At 52.3% G+C, this 23,218-nt stretch overlaps 2 protein-coding genes across 2 annotated transcripts; both read right to left on the reverse strand.

The window, feature by feature from the left end:
* Positions 1 to 963: 963 nt before the first annotated feature.
* On the reverse strand, positions 964 to 3,872 carry LOC123357005 (serine protease 27-like). The gene is made up of 5 exons (XM_045000263.1): positions 3,857 to 3,872; positions 3,043 to 3,205; positions 2,587 to 2,858; positions 1,924 to 2,093; positions 964 to 1,227 (listed from the first exon to the last, which is right to left on the reverse strand). The coding sequence occupies exons 1-5, from the start codon at positions 3,870 to 3,872 to the stop codon at positions 964 to 966; spliced, it is 885 nt and encodes a 294-aa protein (XP_044856198.1).
* A 9,475-nt stretch (positions 3,873 to 13,347) lies between these two features.
* On the reverse strand, positions 13,348 to 20,584 carry LOC123357006 (serine protease 27-like). The gene is made up of 5 exons (XM_045000264.1): positions 20,527 to 20,584; positions 17,316 to 17,484; positions 16,833 to 17,104; positions 14,095 to 14,264; positions 13,348 to 13,650 (listed from the first exon to the last, which is right to left on the reverse strand). Exons 1-5 carry the CDS (start codon positions 20,582 to 20,584, stop codon positions 13,348 to 13,350), a joined length of 972 nt encoding a protein of 323 aa, XP_044856199.1.
* Positions 20,585 to 23,218: the final 2,634 nt, after the last annotated feature.

Raw genomic sequence — 23,218 nt, forward strand, 5'->3', positions numbered from 1 at the left:
AGGCTTTCAGAGCCGCCGCCCTCCCCAGGCCTGCTTGTACCCTTCCAGTGACCAGCCCGCTGCATCCTCACTCAATAAAAGGCTGCAGTGTAAATCCACGGTCCGGTGTGGAGGTCTGATCGGCACAGCTGACAACAGATCTACCAGGGTTGGAAAGGAACAGACCAGGGCCACACACATGATGACTGGCGTGGAACAGCTTCCTCATGGGGAGAGAGAAAAAAGACGGCGATTTTTCAGCTTGGAAAAGCGACGGCCGGCGGGGGTTATGCTGGAGGTCCAGAACATCCTGACTGGTGTGGAGCCAGTGAATGGGGGAGTGTTATTCACTCCTTCACATGAGGTAAGAGCTAGTGGCCACCTGATAAAGTGAATGAGCAGCAGGTTGAACACAAACCAAAGGGAGTATTTCTTGGCACAACCCACAGCCACCCTGTGGAACTCGTTCCCAGGAAACATTGCGAACGACAAAAGTACGGCTGGGTTCAAAAAGAATTAGATAAATTAATGGAGAATGGGTCCAACAATGGCTATTAGCCAGGGTGGGCAGGGAGCAGCCCCATGGTCTGGGAGCCCCTAAGCCTCTGACTGCCACATGCTGGGAGTGGACGACGGAGGACGGATAAATCAATAACTGCCCTGTTCTGTTCATTCCCCCTGAAGCACCTGGCACTGGCCACTGTTGGAAGACAGGAAACTGGGCTAGATGGACCCTATTCTTAGCATAGGGCCATAAACAGACCCTTGAGCGATCCCACCTGAAACAGCGTCAGCCACACTCGGAGCAGCTCCCCCTTCTCACAGCAATTGGCTCAGGCTCTTTGCAGACTCAGGCATGTGGGTGTTGCTGGTAACTCTCAGGTCCTATCTGCATCTCACACTGCCCCCAGACAGTGCAAGGTTTCACTAGGGGGCGAACGGCGGAGGGCGAGATGGGGGGCATCCCAATGGGAGGAGGAGGAGTCAGAGTGATATCAGGAGAGTGGTGAAGAGAAGCATGAAGCTGCTGAAGCAGGGTCTGGCGTCATTCGTCCCTGAGGGGCAGTTCCCCATGGTGCTGGCTTGGCTTCCGGAGCCAATGTGCTCCCATATCCATTCGCCGTAGGCCACCGTCCGGACATGGACACCGGGATGATTGGCCTGGCCACAACCGTACCCCCAACTCACAATCCCCATCAGGAACCAGGTCCCATTGTGGTCACAGGCCAGCGGCCCCCCAGAATCACCCTAGAGGGGCAGAGAAATTGGGATTAGTGAGGCCCCCCCAGCCCCAAGTATCCACAGCTCAGCCCCTGGGAGCTCTAGGCACGTGGACCATCCCATGGCCCCACCCACGTATTTTTGCCACACCCACTTGAGAAGTGAAAGGAGCATTGTGCCCCTCCCTCCTTTCTCTGAAGGATGCATTGGTGGCAGAGTGGGATCCCTAATACAGTCACAGCAGAAAGGGTGGCTGTGTCCTTCTGCTCCTGCCCTACGCAGAGAACCCCACTCGGGATGGGCTGGAAGGGCTCCACGGCGCAGTGGGACTGGAAGCGCACAGCTTCCATAAAGATGCATGGGGTATTTTCCCATCTCGGAGCCACTGGCTTAGGCTCTCTGCAGACTTGGGGTGGGGGCAGGTTACACTCTAGCCACATTCTTACTCCTTTCTATCCACCTGCAGAGATTCAGCTATTACTTTAGATAAAAATAAAGCTGGGGCTCTGCCCTAATCACAGGACTCCGAGAGCTGGGGCCTAGACATGGGACTGTGAGTCCACAGGCATCTAAAAGCCAGAGCTGCTCCCGCCTGCTCGAAGGAAGCCAGATTGTGGAACTGCACAGCTGCAGCAGCCGTTCCATTCACTGCAGGCCCTGCATGGCGATAGGGAGACGCACTGGGGCTCACGTGCATCCAGTCGGCCCAGAGCCCTCGCTCACCTGGCAGGAGTCCCTCTGCCCTTCGGCGTAGCCGGCACAGATCATGTCGGGTTTGACGGGGTCCCTGCCGATGTTCGGGGCCAGGTCGATGTTGTAGAGGGCGTTGCAGGCTGCAGTGTTGATCAGCTGGACCTGAACCTCCTGCAGCGTCTTGGGGGGCGGGAGAGAGACTGGGGGGGAGAGAACCAGGGTACTGGATCCATCGCCTCCTGCAACCCACCCCCATGCCTGACAATTTCCTGTCCCCGTCTACCTCCCCCACCCACTCCCCTCCCCTCTAGCCATCCTCCACCCCATCCCCTCCCCATGTCTCATTCCCTTCTCCTCCCTGCATCCATTCCCCACCTCCACCCAGCTTCCAAAGCCGCACCCAGCCCCATAGGACCCAGACTGTGCCGCACTGCCCCTAGAGGGGGTCTCTTCTGAGAGGACTGAACCAGGGACCATCTGTATCTAACATAGAAGGTTCTTAACTGAGCCTTGTGGATCAGCTGTCTCACGGATGGCTGTGAGGGATACAGCCGATCCAGGGTAGCCAGCTGGCAGAGGGCAGCAGAGAGCTGGGCGGGGATTATTGCAAGATGCTGCAGGAATCACAGGGCTCCAGGAGCTCGGGGCTTCAGGCACAGAGTGATAGCACCGTCTCCTGGGGAATGGTCTTACCCTCAGAGTCTATTCTCCCCCAACCAGTGACCCAGCACGTGTGGTTGTCAGGGAAGGAGTGGGAGGGGCCTGGCAAGCAGACGGGGAGAATTTCATTGGTGTATTGCACTGGCTCTGTCAGCTGCAGGAGGGCGATGTCGGCAGACTTCCACGTGCTGCTGTAGTTGGGATGGACAAAGATCTGGCTCACGGGGGATGAGATCCGGCACCGGGAGGGATCGGAGAGCTGGTACTCCCCCAGATTCACACGATAGGAAGAAATAAGGGCAGATCTGGGAATGGGGGAGAAAAGGCTGATCAAATGGCTTGCAAACTTGGCCAAAAATGCAGCAGGGTCTGGGGCGGGGCAGCTAGGGACCAGTCGCACAGCAACACCTCATGGGGTGGCTTGCCTGGCATAGATCCAGGCAGGACGTCTGTCTGTTGCACCGGTCCCTACCCACCCCAGTTACTCACAATTGGAAGCAATGAGCTGCTGACACAACCCACTGGGCTGAGATGAGGGACCCGCCGCAGAAGTGCTGTCCATTGTGCTGGATGCTGACCTGCCATGGCCACCGGCCCCTTGGGGCGTCCCCGCCCCCAACAATTCGGCCTGAGATCCTGGGCTGGCCGCACCCTGGAGAGGAACAGCATTGACATGGGAGGAGCAAAGAACCAGGAGTCCTGACTTTCAGCCCCTCTCTGCTCTAACCCAATATACCCCACTCCCCTCCAAGAGCTGGGGATAGAACCCAGGAGTCCAAGCTCCCAGCCCCATTCTCATGGCACTAATCCAGGGCAGGTAAGGCTGGCATTTTGAAGTGTCTTACCTGCCTGTTTCCAGCTCCCCTGAGCACCTAGGGAGTGAAGAACAAGAAAGGAAAGATATTAATGTGTGAGTGTCGGGGGTGGAGGTTTATGCACAGGCATTGCTGGAACCTGAGAAGGTGTGTGGAGGTAAGTTCCAGTAGCTCCACCCATAATTCCCAAGCTCCGCCCATTGCCCCAGACCAGCCCTGCCATCCTCAGTGCCAGCAGAAATTCATAGCCGTGTTTCTATTTGATTTACCACCAGTAGGTTCAAGAATCAACACTCCCCATTGATCTGAGTGGGGCAGCTCAGTACTGAATGTACCAATCCAGGCTGCGGGGGGGAGGGGTCTATGAAGGGCAAAGGGGTTGGATCTCCCTGATAGTCACTAGCCAATTCCCTCCCCCACAACCTGTATCTCGCTCCCCTTCCCCTGGGAGGGAGGGGCTGGTCCCTACATCCCCACTCCACACTCACCCTGCAGCAGTGTCATCGCCAGCAGTGCTAGGGCCAGTGGAGAGCAGAGAAGTCCCATGGTTCAGCCTTCCGCAGGCCTGTCTTGGCTGCATGCAGCTGCCTCCATTGCTCCAACCAAAGCCCGACTGGGGAATAAAAGTTCTGGGGCAGGTTTTTATGGACACCTGTGTGCCCCTCCCTGGATCTATAGAGTATAATGGGGACTGATTTCCTGGTAACCCAAGCAAGGAAATAAGTGCTACTAAATTCAACGTGCTGAACAGGTTGTGACCACTTTCATTCTGCTCTGCCTGGTGTCACCCCAGGATGGGCGTCCTGGAAAACCAAACGAAAACACGCGATGGCCGAGGTCACTGTGTCGAGGCCACCGGTGATTTTCACTTCCCCATGTCATTGCCAACTGAGTGTGCCAAGCAGAGAGAGCCCAGGAGAGTGAGACGGTTCTCATGGAGTGAACATTATGCTGGCTTTGGGGTTATTGTTGAGTTGCGGTTATTGTGGCATTTAGGGCAAAGGTTATCATGGGGATTAGGGATAAGGGTATCATGGAGTTAGGGTTATCATGGGGTTCGGGCTAAGTGACATTATCTGCCCTGTTGCTTGGACCGTGCGACACTTCTCCTTGCATCACTCTAGATTTGGGGGATCTGTCCCGTATGTCTTGCAAATTCCAGCTGATGCTGTGAAGTCATTATTGTGACAGTGTTGTGCTGTGGAGAGCCTCCATGTGGAATATGACAGGATTGCCCCAAAGAATCGACCTGACTCATAGCATCAGCCTCTTCTTCTTACACAAAGAATCTGGCAAAGCCTCCAAATGTTACTGAAAGATTTTGGGCCAGTTGGGTCACATTTTCTATGTAACTTCTCCCCAGGACATTGTCAATACCGAGAAGGTAGCAGCTCGTCACCTCCAAAAGCCACCTGCTGCTGTTTAATTTGCCTTGGTGTGAACGATGGTAAATAACAAGGCTATTTTTGCTTTTAACTGCCGTAGGGGTGTGCCCGTGAATTGCTAAATGAACCCAGGCCTGCTGGCGCCGTCCCAATATGACTCACTGCATTCTGCCCGAGAGAATCAGCTCTGTGATATCAACAGCGCACAAAGCGCCCCTCCCAGAAATGATGACAGATTGGATGCGGTGTTTAAAAGCTACCATATTACAGCCTGAGAGACAAACATCCGAATGGAGCGGCGCCGATCAGCTGAACGTAACGGACTTCGCAGGCTCGGCCAAAACCTTTCCTCTGTCTACTTAGATTCCTCTGTCTTGTAAGTGCTCCATCCGGGTCTACGCAGGGGCCCTGGTCTCCATTAGGGTCTATGAATCGCCTCTCACAAAGGGGGCCCTGAACTCTTGGCCAGAGTCTGTCCAGCACCGGGCACAATGCTACCCGCTCCCGAAATAAGTTGGTTTTACTCTTTCATTTCTACTTTGATTAGTAAAACACCTTTTTCTAAGGAATCTCCCACTGCCACTTTGAACAGAAACAATTATCCTCACGTGACGACACCGTAACACCCATTTTTCCATGAAAAAAAAAACTTTTTCTCAAAAAAACCCCCAAAACCCAACAAATTCTACAGCCCCACAACCCCACTCTGCCTTCCACCAACCTTAGTTACAACCAGCAGGGGTGACCCCAGCACCAGCCCCCCAGTCTTCCATTTCTCCTCATTCTGTGCCCTGAAGTGTCCAGCCCTCTCCTGGACAGCTCAGAGAAAGCGTAAGGTTCGTTTGTTCCTTTAAAGACACAAGAGCACGTCACAGCTTATTAACTTAATTGGGGGTAGATACACCCTTCCCCACAGGCGCCGGCTTTGTCATTTCTCCTGCTGTGCTCAACCCCGGCGCTGCCCCAGACCCCGCACCCACTCAATCCCTTCCCCCAAGGCCCCATCCCCACCCCCCTCTTCCCACCCCACTCAGCCCCTTCCTCTGAGTGCATCCCACCCCCACTCCTCCCACTCCCCCCAGCGCCTGCCGCATGCCGCCGGACAGCTGATCCGCGGCACGCGGGAAGCGCTGGGAGGGAGGGAGAGGAGCTGATTGGTGGGGCCGCTGGCCGGTGGGAGGTGCTGTAGGAGTGCGGGAGTTGACTGGTGGGGCTGTCAGTGGCTGATCTCCTCCCGGCAGGGGAAAAACCAAACTGAGTGCCTGTCTAGGGGAAGGGCTGGCACCCCGGGGTCAATGGGTCAACACCCCCCAGCCAGGGAGGGGGCAGGGGAAGGGGTCCCCCTCTATTCTGTGTTTGCGAATGTGTTTCTGTTGTCGGGCGGAGGACGCTGCTTGGGCCTGGCCCAGGCCTAGCCAGAGACCGTTGATCAATAGCCACCGAGGGGGCGGACAAGCCCTGTCCAGAGTGGGGTTGATTTACTGCCGGCCCCGGCCCCGCCAGCGGGAGAAGTGCTGAACCCGGCCAGACGGAGGAGGGGCCCTGCCACAGGGTGTAGTGATGGAGGCCAAACATGGGGTCTCTCCTGGCTTATATCTCCCAAAGGTCAATGAGCTTGTTTCAAGAGGCAGGATGGCCTCTGGCTGTTCTTCCTGCCTGGGAAAGGGGCTTCCATTGTTTTCATCCCACCAGGCTTAATTTACCTAAGAGACAGGTACATAGCTTCCCCCTCTCCCCCCGCTTGGGCAGGAACTGCTCCTTCCACATGCTTTCAAACATATTATCAAGGAGTGTCAGGGTGACCGTATTTCCCTGTGCTGAATATGGGACCCCTGGGAAAATTACTCATCTTCAAGCAAATTCAACAGCAACCAGATCAGAACTATGCAGCACAAACATTCAGATTAACATCAGGTTGACTGAGCTCCTCTTACAAAGAACTGTGGTTTGAGCATTGGCCTGCTAAGCTGAGAGTTGTGAGTTCAATCCTTGAGGGGGCCATTTAGGGATCTGGGGCAAAAATCTGTCTGGGGATTGGCCCTGCTTTGAGCAGGGGGTTGGACTAGATACCTCCTGAGGTCCCTTCCAACCCTGATATTCTATGAAATACTGCGTAGTTGGATTTTTTTTTATTTACCTTCTGGTCTTTAAGGCTTTAGGGTTTACACAGGGAGAGGTGACACACACACCCCCCTACTCCCACACACACGTAAAAGGAGGGGTGACACACACACCCCTACTCTCACACACACGCAAGGGGAGGGGTGACACACACACACACTTCTCTCAATAGGGGGGTTGGCTGACTGACCCGACCCTCCCTTCCCAGTGCTCTCCGCCCTCCATGCCTGGCTGGGCCCCCGGGACGGACCCACCTCTACTGGTACCTGGTGCTGCATCTTCCCAAGGCAACATGTGGGGGGCACATAGGGTCATGTGCCCCCCCTCCGTGCCAGATTTCTGCCAGGGTTCACACCAGAATGTGGCCAGCTGCAGCCTTTCGACACTGTTCGGGAAGGGAAGGACGGGAGCTGCTTCCAGCTGCAGGGGAGGAGGTGGGGGAAAGGGGTGACCTAGCTCATGTCTTTACAGAGCTCATGGCCTCTGCCCATGCCCATCCCCTGTGGCTGGAACCAGCTCCCGTCCCTTCCTGCCCGCACAGTGTCGACAGGCAACTAACACCTAGCGGCTGCTGCTGGCCACTGACATAACCCAGCCGCCTCCACCGACCGCGGGGGCAGGAAGGGGTTAAGCCCTACGGATGCCTTGTGCACTAGGGCCCAGGGAACCTGACTGACGCCAGAGAGGTGGCTCAGCAGGGGACAGAGCAGCCCCACACTCCCTGGGGGCAGGACCCAGGGAAGGGGGGAGGGTGACGAGGGGGCTAAGCCCCTGTCTGGGGGGCGGCTGTGAAGCCTGCAGGGTCGGGACGGGAACAGGCTGGAAATCACTCCCCCCGCCCACCACTCCAGAGCTTAGCTGAGCAGCGGAGAGGCTTCCCCCTGCCAGCGCTGTGCGGGGCATTGGCACATGCAGGGCTCGGCTCCTCCTGGCCAGTGGATCTTTCCCCGGGTGCCGGCTGAGCCAGAGGCAGTGAGGGAAGGAAGGAAGGAGCCTGCCGGCCAGGCTGCTGGTGAGCTGAGCACTCCGACCAGGGGCTGGTTCTCCGCACAGCGCTGGGAGCGGGACGGGCCCTGCCGGGGGGTTATGGAGGAGCAGCGGGGCTGGGGGGTGGGGCGAAGGGGCAAAGCAGGGAGAGGACAGCGAGAGGGGGCGATGGGTGGGCAGCAGAGGTGACACGTAACAGGCCACCGCCTGGGGCCTCCCCGCCCGCGCCAGTCACCGCAGCTCACAGCGCGCAGCCTGCGCCAGCCGGAAATGGGAAGGGGGCAGGGCCCTGCTGGCCAGGGGCTGTGCTGACGGACCAGCATGGGGAGCGACCGGCTCCACACGCTGCAGCTTCGCCCCACCACCAGCCTCGCAAACCCACCCCCATCGTCAGCCACTGGACCGCCCCCCACTCCCTGGTAGGTGGGCGCCTGGTGAGCAGGGATCCGGCCAGCAGCAGGACCCGCCAGTACTGATGGGGGGGAGTCAGAAAATACAGGACAATTTGCCCGTTTTTAAGAAAAAGTCGAGACACCAGCAGGAGGGCTTAAATAAGGGACTGTCCCTTTAAAAACGGGGCATCTGGTCACCCCAATGAGTGTCCATAATTCCCCCTAGAGTGTTACTACAGACATTTCACAAAGACATTCATCACCAGCATGTCACTGGCTCTCAGAAAAGGCCTCGCTCGGTACACGCTTCTAATGCAGGAATATCGTATACACCAGTTAATTCAGTAGCTTATCACTGGAGGTTCAGACCCCGTTTTATAGCCCAGTAAATCTTTGGAAAAGTAAAACCCAGCCCGAGCTTCTCTCTCCTGCTGAGTGTAGACACCAGGCTGTCTTCTCCCCCGCTTCTCAGGCCTGGTCTACACTAGGCGTTTAAATCGGTTTTAGGAGCCTAAAACCGATTTAACGCCACAACCGTCCACACTAGGAGGCACCTTATATCGATTTTAATGGCTCTTTAAATCGGTTTCTGTACTCCTGCCCGACGAGAGGAGTAGCGCTAATATCGGTATTAACATATCGGAATAGGGTTAGTGTGGCCGCAATCGACGGTATTGGCCTCCGGGAGCTATCCCACAGTGCACCACTGACCGCTCTGGACAGCATTCTCAACTCGGATGCACTGGCCAGGTAGACAGGAAAAGCCCCGCGAACTTTTGAAATTCATTTCCTGCTTCCCCAGCGTGGAGAGCTCATCATCACAGGTGACCACGCACAGCTCATCAGCACAGTTAACAATGCAGTCTCCTGAGAATCGAAAAAGAGCCCCAGCATGGACCGCTCGGGAGGTAATGGATCTGATCGCTATATGGGGAGAGGATTCAGTGCTAACAGAACTGCGTTCCAAAAGACGAAATGAAAAAGTATTTGAAAGAATTTCTAAGTCTATGACGGATAAAGGCCACAGCAGGGACTCCGTGCAGTGCAGAGTGAAAGTTAAGGAGCTCAGACAAGCCTACCAGAAAACCAAAGAAGCAAACGGAAGGTCCGGGGCAGGTCGAAAAACATGCCGCTTCTATGATGACCTGCATGCAATTTTAGGGGGCTGCGCCACAAGTACCCCACCCCTGACCGTGGATTCCGAGGTGGGGGTTGTAATCTCTGCCATGTCAGACGGGGAAGATGAAGATGAAGAAGAGGAGGAAGACCTCGCAGAGAGCACACAGCACTCCGTGACCCCCAGCAGCCAGGAGCTTTTTATCACCCTGACGGAATTACCCTGCTCCCAGCCCTCACAAGCAACTATTCCAGAGAATGACGCCATGGAAGGGAGCTCTGGTGAGTGTACCTTTGCAAATAGCAAACAGTGTTTTTTAAGCAAGCCTTTTTTAATGATTGATTTGCCCTGAGGACTTGGGACGCATTCGCAGACAGTATAGTTACTTAGAAAAGTTTGTTAACATGTCCGGGGATTGAGAGGAAATCCTCCAGGGACATCTCGATGAAGCGCTCCTGTAGGTACTCCAGAAGCCTTTGCAGAAGGTTTCTGGGCAAAGCATCCTTGTTCCGCCCACCATGGTAGGACACTTTACCATGCCATGCATGTAGCAAGTAATCAGGTATCATTGCGTGGCAAAGCATAGCGGCGTATGGTCCCGGTGACTGCTGGCATTCAAGAAGCATGCGCTCTTTATCTTGTTCTGTTATCCTCAGCAAAGTGATATCGTTCAGGATAACCTGGTTAGAAATCAGGAATTTAAGTAAGGGGGGGTGGCCATTTTTCTACTGGGTTCGTGGAATGCAGCAGCTTAAAAAAAACACTTTCCTGCACGTAGCGAAGCGGGGGGAGGGGAGGAGTGAAATGCCGATGATCTTTTCTGTTTGGTCACCGGCGAGGCGATCTTCCCCAAGCTACCGGACAAGCAGTGGGTGGGGGGGAGGGGGAAGGTTGTTGATTAGCAGGGAGCTAGCGTGGTATTAGCCATGCGTTGGGGGGGGAGGGGTAAATCACTGAGACAGTGGCTTACCATGGCCGCATGCAAGCTGAATCCTGATGCCTGGACCTGTGTCTGAGATCTGTAACCCAAGAGTTGCAAGCAGGCACTATTAAGATGAAAAATGCGACCTTGTAGGGAAATCACATGTGCTATGTAAGGTGAATAGTGCTTTTCACTGTGAAAGAGTATAACCATTGTTCTGTAAAATGTATCTTTCTAAATATTTATCTCCCTCATGCAGCTGCAAATATTTCAAGCGTCCCTCCTCCATCCCAAAGGCTAGCACAGATAAGGCGGAGGAAAAAGAAGACGCGAGATGAGATGTTCTCGGATATTATGGAAGTTACACGCAATGAAAGAGCTCATCTGAATGAGTGGAAGGACGTGGTTTCAAATTACAGGAAAGAGGCCAGTGAACGTGAGGACAGGAGGGATGAACGTGAGGACAGGAGGGACAACCGAGATGAGAGGTGGCGGCAGGAAGACCGGCAGGAAAATCAGCGGTGGCGGCAGGAAGATCAGCGGTGGCGGGATGCAACTCTGGGGCTGCTGCGTGATCAAACTGACATGCTCCGGCGTCTTGTGGAGCTTCAGGAACGGCAGCAGGATCACAGAGTGCCGCTGCAGCCCCTGTATAACCACCCTCCCCCCTCACCATGTTCCTTAGCCTCCTCACCCAGACGTGTAAGAACGCGTGGGGGGAGGCTCCGTGCACCCGCCCACTCCACCCCCGTGGACAGCCCAACCAGAAGGATGTCGTTACTCTGAATTTTATTTTTTTAATGGCCTTCTCCATCCCTCCTTTCCTCCTCCCAAAGCACACCCTTACTTCTCTCCCTCTTTTTATAATGAATCAATAAAGAATTCATGCTTTTTAAATGAGTGACTTTATTTGCATAAGTAAGCTGTACTCGAAGGGGGAGGGGGAGTTGCTTACAGGGACTGAGTCAATCAAGGGGGTTGGGTGTTCATCAACAAACACAGCAGTCACACTGTACCCTGGCCATTGATGAAGCTCGTTTTCAAAGCTTCTCTGATGCGCACCGCTTCCTGGTGTGCTCTTCTAATCTCCCTGGTGTCTGGCTGCGCGTAATCAGCGGCCAGGTGATTTGCCTCAGCCTCCCACCCCGCCATAAAGGTCTCCCCCTTACTCTCACAGAGATTGTGGAGAATACAGCAAGCAGCAATAACATAGGGGACATTGGTTTGGCTGAGGTCTGAGCGAGTCAGTAATGTGCGCCAGCGCGCCTTTAAACGGCCAAATGCACATTCCACCACCATTCTGCACTTGCTCAGCCTGTAATTGAACAGATCCTGACCACTGTCCAGGCTGCCTGTGTATGGCTTCATGAGCCATGGCATCAAGGGGTAGGCTGGGTCCCCCAGGATAACGACAGGCATTTCAACATCCCCAACTGTTATTTTCTGGTCTGGGAAGTAAGTCCCTTGTTGCAGCCGTTTAAACAGAGTAGTGCTTCTGAATACGCGAGCGTCATGAACCCTCCCTGGCCATCCCGCGTGGATGTTTGTGAAACGTCCCTTGTGATCCACCAGTGCTTGCAGCACCATTGAAAAGTACCCCTTCCGGTTTACGTACTGGGTGCCCTGGTGCTGCGGTGCCAAGATAGGGATATGGGTTCCATCTATCGCCCCCCCACAGTTAGGGAATCCCATTGCAGCAAAGCCATCCACTATGGCCTGCACGTTTCCCAGAGTCACAACCTTTCGTAGCAGCAGCTTAGTGATTGCTTTGGCTACTTGCATCACAGCAGCCCCCACAGTAGATTTTCCAACTCCAAATTGATTCCCGACTGACCGGTAGCTGTCTGGCGTTGCAAGCTTCCACAGGGCTATCGCCACTCGCTTCTCTACTGTGAGGGCTGCTCTCATCTTGGTATTATGGCGTTTCAGGGCAGGGGCAAGCAAGTCACAAAGTTCCATGAAAGTGCCCTTACGCATGCGAAAGTTTCGCAGCCACTGGGAATCGTCCCACACCTGCAACACAATGCGGTCCCACCAGTCAGTGCTTGTTTCCCGGGCCCAAAATCGGCGTTCAATGGATAGAATCTGCCCCATTACCATCAGGATCTCCAAAGCGCCGGGGCCCGCGGTTTGAGATAATTCTGTGTCCACGTCCTCATCACTGTCATCGCCGCGCTGCCGTATCCGCCTCTTACTCGCCTCGGTTCGAAGGTCCTGGTTCAGCATATACTGCACGAGAGTGCGCGAGGTGTTTAAAACATCCACGATTGCGGTATGGAGCTGAGCAGGGTCCATGCTTGCTGTGCTATGGCGTCTGCACGGTTCACCAAGCAAAAAAGGCGCGAAACGGTTGTCTGCCGCTGTCAGGGAGGGAGGGAGGGGTGAGGCTGTACCCAGAACCACCCGCGAAAATGATTTTTGCCCCATCAGGCACTGGGATCTCAACCCGGAAATGCCAAGGGGCGGGGGAGGCTGCGGGAACTATGGGATAGCTACGGGATAGCTACCCACAGTGCAACGCTCCAGAAATCGACGCTAGCCTCGGACCATGGACGCACACCACCGATTTAATGTGTTTAGTGTGGCCGCGCACACTCGATTTTATAAAATCTGTTTTACAAAACCGGTTTATGCAAATTCGGAATAGTCCCATAGTGTAGACGTACCCTCAGTGTGAGTTTTTTGCCTCCGCCCCTTTTAGTTCGATGGGTTTGTGTGCTGCTTAGGAAATGGAGCGAAACACAGTCCTTTCTTTGGGAGAGACCTGTTTAACAACTCCACCTGCCACACCTGGTTTGAACACATTTTAGTGACCACTGCAGTGTATGTCCCTAACCCTTAACAGCCCTTGCATACGTACATCACACACGGATAGGAACGATCAGAGAGTTATTAGTTTTCAAATCATACCTCACAAGATGCATTTTTCACAAAGATTGTTACGATAATGTGTAGGGTGTGAATACTGTGGTCTGGTGTCACAGGTGACATGGTCTCTCTGCACCAAGAGTGAGGAAGGGCTGGTGTGGGATGGGGAACCAGTCAAGGAGCGGGGTCACAGGGTCAGCCACAGAAGCACAGTGAGGAGAAGGACCTCGGGGATGCTGGCAGAGGGACCGGCACTGTTCGTAGTGATGGTGGTAGAGGGACTGGCACTGTTCAGAGTGAAGTTCACCACCATGAAACTCACACCGGGCACATTCTCCTGGATCCAATCGTTGTGGGCATTCGGGCGGTCGTAGACCCCGGGGTAACCAGCAGCAACACTGTTCACTGTTGTTTTCAGTAACCAGCTCACAATCCCAGCAAGGTACCAGGTCCCGTCCTCCTCACACACCAGGGGTCCCCCGGAGTCACCCTAGAGACAGGGAAAGAAATAGGGTTGGAAGGGAGGAGACCAGTCTCCATCATCCACAAGGACAGTGTTGGATTCTCCATCTCGTGATGGCTTCACATCCCCACTGGCTGCCTTTCTGGGAGATGCTTTATCCCGACATAAGTCTTGGGGCTCAGTAAAGGGGTAACCCAGTGAGATTGTAGACTGGGTCATACAGGTCAGAATGGATGATTTAATGGATCCCGCTGACTTTGTTCTCTCTGGGCTCGATACTCTTGTCTAGACACCGGGGAATGAACTCAGGGCTCAGCCCTTCCATCTGGGCCCCTGTTTGGTGGGTCCCCCCAACACACACCACCAAGTCAACAGGGAGAACGTGCTAGGAACTATGGGGTTTGCAATATCAGCCAGGGTCAGTGCCACACCCAAAACAAAGCAGCCCCGATCTCAGTCAGAGAATCTCACCGGGGCCGTCCCCTTATAGCCCTCCATGTGCCCGGCACACATCATGTCCTCTTTGATGGGGTTGTCACCCGCAGGCTTTTGTAATGCTTCCCGGAAGAGATCATTGCAGATCATGGTGTCTACGGTGGGCACCTCCAGCTCCTGCAGCGTCTCCGCTAGGGAAGAACTCGCTGAAACGAAAGGCCCGAGGGCTGGGTGACTCACGTGGCGTGAGGAGAAGTCACATAAAAAGCTGTCACATTAAGGATCTATAAGAAGTTCCCAACTCTGAGAGGTGCAGGGTGGGGAGAGCTACCAGGTCTAATGGGTTAGACCAGGTGGGGCTGGAAGTCAGATCTCCTGATTGCTATGCCTGGCTCTGGAAGGGGAGCAGGGTCGTGTGTGTGTGTGTGTGGTTGGGAGGGGTGGGGGGCAGGGCAGTCGGACAGTTTAATTCACACTAAAGGCAACAACCCAGATTTTAAAGATATTTTAGGTGTTGCTCTGCTCAGCTTTGCAGCCCCACTTGGGGCCAGATTGTCAAAGGGATTCGGGCACCAATAGGCACTAAGGTGCCCAGTGGGATTCTGGAAAGCTCATAGGCATCTGCAAAAGCTGGCACTTTTGAACCTAAGTCTAATGGAGAGTCAATGGGAGTTAGGCACCAAACCTGCACAGCGATGTTTGAGAGCCCCATTTGGAGCCTATCTGAATCTTTATGTGCCTAAACTCCTTTAACACTCAGGCCTGTAGGGCGCATGTGAAAATTTTGAGCCTTGTCTACACACAGTTTGCCCTGCTTTGGTTCAATGGGTTTCAATCTCTGAGCAGATGCTGCTCAGTTCCAGGCCAGGTTATCACATGGCCGTGAAGATATAATTAGGTGTGTGATTTGATACTGCTTGGTGCCAGCTGGCAGCCACCTCTGACACGGCTTCCTATTGGTCTGGAGCCGGCATCGGTAAATATACGGGTGCCATCTACACCCACAGATGTGCTTTGAAACCCACATTAGGGCACACAGTCATGAACCTCCATTCATTGCGCCAGGAATTGACTCCCCATGTGAGCTGCACCCACTAGATGGCGACATTGCTCAAACACACACAAACAAAAATACACACACACACACACACACACCGCCCCGAAATAAGAACATCCCTTCATTGTGCCAGGAACTGAGTCCCTTAAATGCTCTTTTTCTCTCTCTTACACACACACACACACACACACACACACACACACACACACACACACACACACACACACACACACACACACACTCATACAGACAGCTCCAAAAGTGGCTAGTTTTCATTTAGCTTCACCCTGCTCTGAAATGGTGAAGATAACATGGTTTTCGAGCAAAATAAGAGCAGCCACACAGCTTGAGGTACTGGAGAAACTAAATCATCTCTCAGCATCATACTGAAAAGGGGTCGTCCCTGGTGTAGAACTACAGAGCTGCGGTTATCTCACTGTCTAACCGTATAAAGTTGCTGGCACAACTGTGTATCTGTATAACTAGGCTTGGCAGAATCCAATTATTCTAACTGGATGGATATTATTGATGTTTCTTTTTATTTTCCTCCATTTAAATTTTCACAAAATTATGGAATTAAGTACTTTTTTTTTCATTGTATTGATTTCAATTTTCACAGCTGTGGAAGAACATGGGGTCGGGCCAAGCAATAATAATTTAATGACGGTAAAGGCTGAGATTCAAAGAATCAATGCTGTATAAAAATTAAAATGCAAATTGTCAGTAACCTATGTCAAAAAAGGCCAAGTAAATATCCTTAAATCAAACTCTAAGTTCTCAAACAGCATGTCTCCTCCTTTGCCTGCTTGTAAATTTCAGTGATTACCAATGGAAATATGTTTTCCTCAGTGTAGGGTGAAACGAACACTGACTGACAAAAATCAAACCCTTCCAGGCCCGTGTAGAGTGGTGCCTGAATAACTGTGCGGTTGTACAACTGTTTACCTGTATAACCATATAATTATCGCTGTATAACAATGTAACCGTACAATTGTACCTGTGAAAACACAAAACTGTGGTTGTACGACCATACCTGTATAACTATATAACTGGGGACCTGTACAACTGTGGCTGTTTAAACATAAGAACATAAGAATGACCATACTGGCTCCACCTATACCAGTATCTTGTCTTGTGACAGTGGCCGGTGCCATTCAGAGGGGATGAACAGAACAGGGCCATTTTGAGTGATCCATCCCCTGTTGTCAGGTCCCAGCTTTTGGCAGTCAGAGGCTTAGGTACCCCCACAGCATGGGGTTGCATCCCTGCCCATCCTGGCTAATAGCCATGGATGGACCTATCCTGAACTTATCTAGTTCTTGTTTGAACTTTTGGCCTTTGCAACACCCCCTGGCAACGAGTCCCACAGGTTGACTGTGGGTTGTGTGAAGAAATACTCCCTTTGGTTTGTTTTTTCAAACCTGCTGCCTATTCATTTCATTGGGTGACCGCTGGCTCTTGTGTTATCTGAAGGGGTAAATAACACTTCCCCGTTTGCTTTCTCCCACTCCATCCGTGATTGTAAAGAACTCTCTCAGCTCCCGACCTTATAACTCTGTAACCGCACAACTGTGCCTGTATAACCATGGAACTAACTGTGTAACGCTCAGTCCCTCTGTGTACCGATGAGGTTACAATCACCCCGCCTGTAACCTTCACCCGGTGCTGGGTCTTTCCCCTGCCCTTCCCCTCTCTAACAGCTACGAGTCTGCCTCACCTTGGGGGCGAATATTCCCCCAGCCCGTCACCCAGCAGGCGTCCCCAGCAGGCACACGGACGGAGGCGTCGAGCAGGCACACGGGGCTGATGGAGGCCGTGAAGGCAATTGGCTTCTCCAGCTCCACCAGGGCGATGTCGGCAAGGAAAGTGCTACTGTTGTAATTGGGATGGGGGATGACCCGCTTCACCGATGAGGACATCTGGGTTGGGGCCTCACTGACAATCCTGTTTTCACCCAGCTGCACCCGATACGATGAATTGGCTACAGATCTGGATGCAAGAAAATCTGATTAGGGAAAAGCCACCCAGCAATGCCTCACAAGGACAGCTCGCCTGGCGCTGAGGTACAGCCGGCTCTGGGGTGGAGCGGCTGGGGAACAGCCACACAGCGATGCTGCACAACAGGAAGCCAGTGGAGAAGGAGAGGGAGTCTTTCCAGAACAGCCGCAGTCACTGTCTCTGCCCTGCCTGGGATACTCACGGATCGAAGCAATGAGCTGCTGACACCACCCAGCTCTCGGAGATGAGCGAACCGCCGCAGATGTGGGAGCCGTATCTCTGCACGCTGACCTGCCAGGGCCAGGCCCCGGCCTTGGCATCTTGACCATTCAAGATGCGCCCTGAGAGTGAGACCAACGGCTTGCCGCAGCCTAGGAAGAAAAGAGGGAAACTGCATTTTCCCCGGGCAAGGGAGCTGAAGTGGGGAGAGTGTAAATAATTATAAGTGTTCCCTGATGATAAGAGAGCAACTGTTCCCCTCCCAGAGCCTGGGAAAGAACCCAGGAGTCTTGACTCCCAACTCACCTGCTGTAATCCATCCACCCCCACTCCCTTCCAAGAGCTGGGGCTAGAACCCGTGAGTCCTGGCTTGTAGCCACATGCTGGTTGCACATGTCAGGGCAGCTAATGCTAATGTTCTGCTTTGGGCACTTTACCTGCCTGATTCTAACTCCCACGAGCACTGTGGCACTTTCTGTGGTAACTCCCTGCTCCCAGCAGGAGGGAGGCAAGTCTGTGCCCACCAGGGGAAACCCTCCCAGCCACCAGCTGCTGGCATCCCAGGTGCTCCATGAGCCCTGCTCTATCCCTCTGCAGGCAGCACTTTACACACCCGACTCCAGTGCCCAGTCCCCTGTTTTCTGCGCACCCGCAATGCACAGCAATCCGCTGCCTCTGTGGAAACAGCACTCCCCAGCACCCTGCTCTCCCCTCAGTTCAACCCTCTCCTTAGCTTCTGACACCTAGACATGCCTATAGTAAAACCAAGCTGAAGTTTATTTAGCAGAGGTTGCAGCAGAGATTCAAACTAAAGGCAAGGAACAGTACGTGGAAATGTAAGGTCACAAGTAGAAGAAAAACATAAAACACAGTCTACAGCCTGTACCTGTTCGCAAGGTGCTGTTCTGTCTGATCGAGTGTTTCTCACCCAATGGTTAGTTCTTCCAGCCCTTGTCCAGCCCATAAAGCTGAGATACAACCCACCCGGTTCCACTGTAATGGACCAACCTTCTGCTCTTGTCCAGTCATAAGGTCCCTGTGATAAAAGGGAGAGACGTTTGCCAGGCTCTCCCTCTTCCACCTCCATCGACAGACTCCACCACCAGGCGACTGAAGCGCTGATCAAAGGGTAGAACCTGACTGAAGGGCAACCAGCCAGCCTGGGGTGAGAAGCATCTACGTTTCTACGGGCATTGAAAGTGTTAAGATCAGCTTGGAATGCGTTTTTTATTTTATTTCATTTGACCAAATCTTACTTCTTGTGCTTTGACTTATAATCATGTAAAGTCTGTCATAAATGTGTTTGTTCTACCTGGAGCAGTGCGTTTGGTTTGAAGCATGTCAGAGACTCCCCTTGGGATAACAAGCCTGGTACATATACATTTCTTTGTTAAAATGACAAACTCATATAAGCTTGCAGCAGCCAGTGGGCATAACTAGACAGAGGTTCCTAGGGTTGTGTCTGGGACCAGAGATATTGGCTAGTGTCATTGGGTTACACAATCCAAGGGGCAGCTGACATGCCAGAGGCTGTGTGTGAAAAGCCCACGAGTGGAGGCTCTCACAGTACATCAGGGTGAGGCTGGCTCCCAGAGCCAAGAATTGGAGGGACCTAACAGATCATCAGTCCACATAACACCAGGGGAACGTCACAGTCCCTGTCTTCCAAGATTCTCCAGTGGATCATCTTTTTAAATCTCCAACCCACATCTCATCCAAGCAGTGAAGAGAGGCTGTCTCCATGGCTGCTCAGTTTTCAGACTCCCCATCAGATTTGGAGCACAACATCCTATGTAAACCTGATTCCATGCTCAAATGTCTCGCAATAACCACGGCAATCAGCTCAAACTTAGCTTTGAACAGAGATCCCACGAGCCCCTTTCATTGTCACTGGTTGGATTTAGATATAATGTCCCTGCCAGTACATGGCTGGGTGAGTTTGGGTATAGATATGTTCCAAGCGCTTAGGGAGTGAAGAAAGAGCAGGCAGGGCTGGGATTATTATGGGGTTGAGGCTACCATGGAGGTTAGATTACTCATGACAGTAAAGATACAGTTACCATGCATTTAAGGTTATTGTGGGATTAAGATTAAGGGTATCATAGTGTTAGGGTTAAGGTTATGATAGGTTATAATGGGTATAGGATTATCATCAGGGTTATGCTGAGGTATTATCAGGGGGACTAGAAGCCAAAGAGAGAGAACCCTGCATCCCATTGAAATCACAGACTAATTCTGGGAGGTGAAATGCAACCAGAACACCTGGGTTCCCTTGCAATTCACGAGCACAGCCTCAGGGCATTTAAAGGTAAAAGTGTTATTTACATAAGAAAATTGAATTAACACAAACTGTCCTGGTAAAACTTTAACACACCCTGGTTCTGCCACTCTGTGGAAAAGCAAGCAAACAAGAAAGCCCATATTTCAACCCTAACCCCCCATTATAAACTTTCTCATAACCCCAATGATAACCTTCACCCAATGATACCCTTAACCCCAACCCAATGATACCCTTAACCCTAATCCAGTGATAACCTTAACCCCAAAATAACCTTAACCCTTACCGGGAATCCTGATAATACCAATTTATCAACCCTGTTCTAACTATGCCTTTCTCCTGCCCCATGACTGAGATAGGACCCAGGAGCCCTGGCTCCCAGCCTCATTCTCATTCCACATGCCCACGGCAGGCAAGGATGGCATTTTCCTGTGAGTGTCTTACCTGCCTGATTCTGACTCCCCTGAGCACCTAGGGAGCAAAGAAGTCACAGATTTTAATATGTGAAGGGCGGGGGGAGTGATACACAGTCATTGCTGTACATTATACACAATCTGCATAGTGTCTCTGAGAGAATGGGTGACAGTTGCTTCACCCACAGTTCTCAGGCTCCACCCACTCTCCTGAAACAGCCCTGCTATCCATAGCAAGAGTTAAACATCTTAGCAGCATTGCTATTCAACTCATCATCTGTAGGTTCCAGAGTCAACAACAGGTGGTCTGAAGGGGGTAGCTCAGGAGTGAATGCAGAAATAGGGGCTAGATGGCGGAGGGGTGGGGGTTCTATGAATGGCAAAGGGATTGGATCCACCTCTTCTTCAATAGCCCAATTCCCTCCCCAACAAGCCAGTTTTTCTCTCCCCTCCCCATGGGAGGAAGGGCCCCGTCTCCCATCTCACCTCCACCCCACACTCACCCTGAGCCAGGCTCGTTGCCAGCAGCGCTATGGCCAGTGGGGAGCAGAGATGTCCCATGATCCAGCCTCACCTGGTCCTGTCTTAGCTAAAACTAGCAGCCTCCATCTCTCCGACCAAAGCCTCTCTGGGGAATGAACGCGCCTGGGCAGGTTTTTATAGGCACAGCTCCTGCCTCCGCCCTCCCCAGAGATAGGGAGAACAGATATGACTGATCCCACAATGAGCTGCTCAAGGAAACAAATGCTTCGAAATTCGGCACGCGAGCAAGGCATGACAGTTCTCGTTCTGGTCTGCCTGTAAGTGCCCCACGAGTGGCAGACTGAAGAACCAAACAAAAACTTGCAATGGCCAAGGTTAACACGAGGAGGCGCACGGCGATTTTCTCTTCTCTGTTTCATTAGCAATTGAATGTGCCAAGAACAGCTGGCCAAGGACAGAGCCCCGGCAAAGCTAAGGTTGCAATGGGGGTACGGTTATCAGGGGGGTTCATAGATTCTAAGGTGAGAAGGCACCACTGAGATCAGTCTGACCTCTTGTATAACACAGGCCAGAGATTGAGCCTCAAATATCTCCTAGAGCAGAACTTTTAGAAAAACTGCCAGTCTTGATTTAAAATGGTCAGTGAGGAAGAACCTACCATGGCCCTTAGTAAATTCTTTCAGTGGTTAATTACTCTCACCATTAAAAATTTTACACCTTATCTCCAGCCATTGGATCCTGGTAGACCTTTGTGTGCTAGACTGAAGAGGCCTTTATTAAATATTTGCTCCTGTGATGGGGAGTTCACCCTGCACAAGGCCTGGCAAGGTTCAGATGGCTGAGTAGGCCAATTAAAGTGGGTCACAACTGAGAATGCCAAATTGAGGATGAAACAGGGCAAACACAACCCAGAACTGGTGGCCGTTCTAAGATAGACCAAACCAGTGACAAAAGCAAACTCCTGTTTCACCAGGCTGGCTAACAAGAAAACATAAAGGCATTTCAGTTCTTATATCACCACCGAAACCACTGGATTCAGAGATGCGTAGTTCTTTACAATCAATCTAATCAAATAATAGGTTCTTATGATCCCAAAGGAATAGCCACACACCCAGATCAATATAGAACTTAGATCTTACCCAAAAATCACACTGGTGCCAATCCTTTAGTATCTAAAAACCAGAGGTTTATTGAAAGAAAGAAAGAAAGAAAGAAAGAAAGAAGAGAGTTAAAACTGGTTGAAGGAATCAATCACATATAGCAATGGCAAAGTTCTTGGTTCAGGCTTGCAGTAGTGATGGAATAAATTGCTGGACTAAGTTGAGTCTCTGGAATACATCCACAGCTGGGATGGGTCATTCAGTCCATCGTTCAGAGCTTCAGTTTGTAGTAAAGTTCCTCCAGAGGTAAGAAGCAGGATTGAAAATTACAGCGACAAGATGGAGTTTGGAGAGACATGGGCCAGTCACGTGTTCATGCCCAATTTCCCTCAGTCATTGCAGGAAGCCATTACCTACCCTCCAGACAGCATGTTTACATGACAGTCCACTCAGTGTAGATGGGCATCTTCCATGGTCGATTGTCAACCAAGTGTTTCTTCATGAACCGCTTAATTTGAACGGTTCCTCCAAGATGTACTGAGCGTTACCTTGTGGGCGTTACCCCGGGAGTAAACATTTGAAATCCAGGTATAGCGCCAGTACTTACAACTTCAAATACAAAAGTGATACATGCATTCAGCTAGCATAATCATAACCAGCAAATTATAACCTTTTCGTAGACACCTCACTTGACAACCTTTGCACAAGATTTGCTGCAAATATTTAACAGTGATTGCAACAATGGTCTATATGGTTATAGTGTAATCAGATAACGTCACAGCCCATTGTTAAATATTTGCTCCTGTGTTGGGGAGTTCACCCTGCACACGGCTTGGCAGGGTTAAGATGGCTGAGTGGGCCAATTAACTGCCCAGGATGTACCTGGAGAAGGAGCCAGGGAACAGGGATTTAAGTAGAACAGGCTCCGTTGGGCAGGGAGAGGCAGGACCTATATAAGCCAGGAAGCTGGCAACAGAAGGGTGGTAGGGAAGGAGTTTCCAGTCACTCCCTGAGAAGAGGGAGTGTGGCTTGGCGTGCCCAGAGAAGGGGAGAGCCAGAGAGTAGGCCAGGCTCGGGGGAGAAGCAGCGAGGTGTGGGGAAGGTTGCACCTGGGCTGCTAATGAGAGAGTCCCTGGGCTGGGACCCAGAGTAGAGGGTGGTCCCCGGTCCCCAGACCAGCCACTGATGAAGTAACACCGGCAAGGACGTGAGCACGAAGACTGCCTGAGCCCATCTGTCAAGAGGGACTGAGATACCCCCAAAGGGGGCAACTTGCATGGTGACGTGGCCAGAGAGGTGCATACTGAGGGTGCATGTGCCGGCACTCTCTCTGCTGCGCTGCTTGCAGTGAGCCCTGCTGGCAGTTAACCCTCTTAGGCAGGTTTTTCAGTGACTCAGCCTATCGCAGTATCCCCCATTGGTCTGTTCCCCCGCAGCCCCTATCCCTCAGGTCAGTCCTAGTCCAACACGTTTGTTGTTTTTGTGGATACAGACTAACACGGCGACCCCCAGATACTTGACCCCATGCAAGGCTCTAATTTTATAAACTTTATTAATAACAATAATTGGATATTCTAAAGGTAGAATAAAATGTGGCAGACTTTGATACGGA

Source organism: Mauremys mutica, unplaced genomic scaffold, assembly GCF_020497125.1.
Source record: "Mauremys mutica isolate MM-2020 ecotype Southern unplaced genomic scaffold, ASM2049712v1 000182F_np12_subseq_1:75320_obj, whole genome shotgun sequence".
NCBI classification, from domain to species: domain Eukaryota; kingdom Metazoa; phylum Chordata; order Testudines; family Geoemydidae; genus Mauremys; species Mauremys mutica.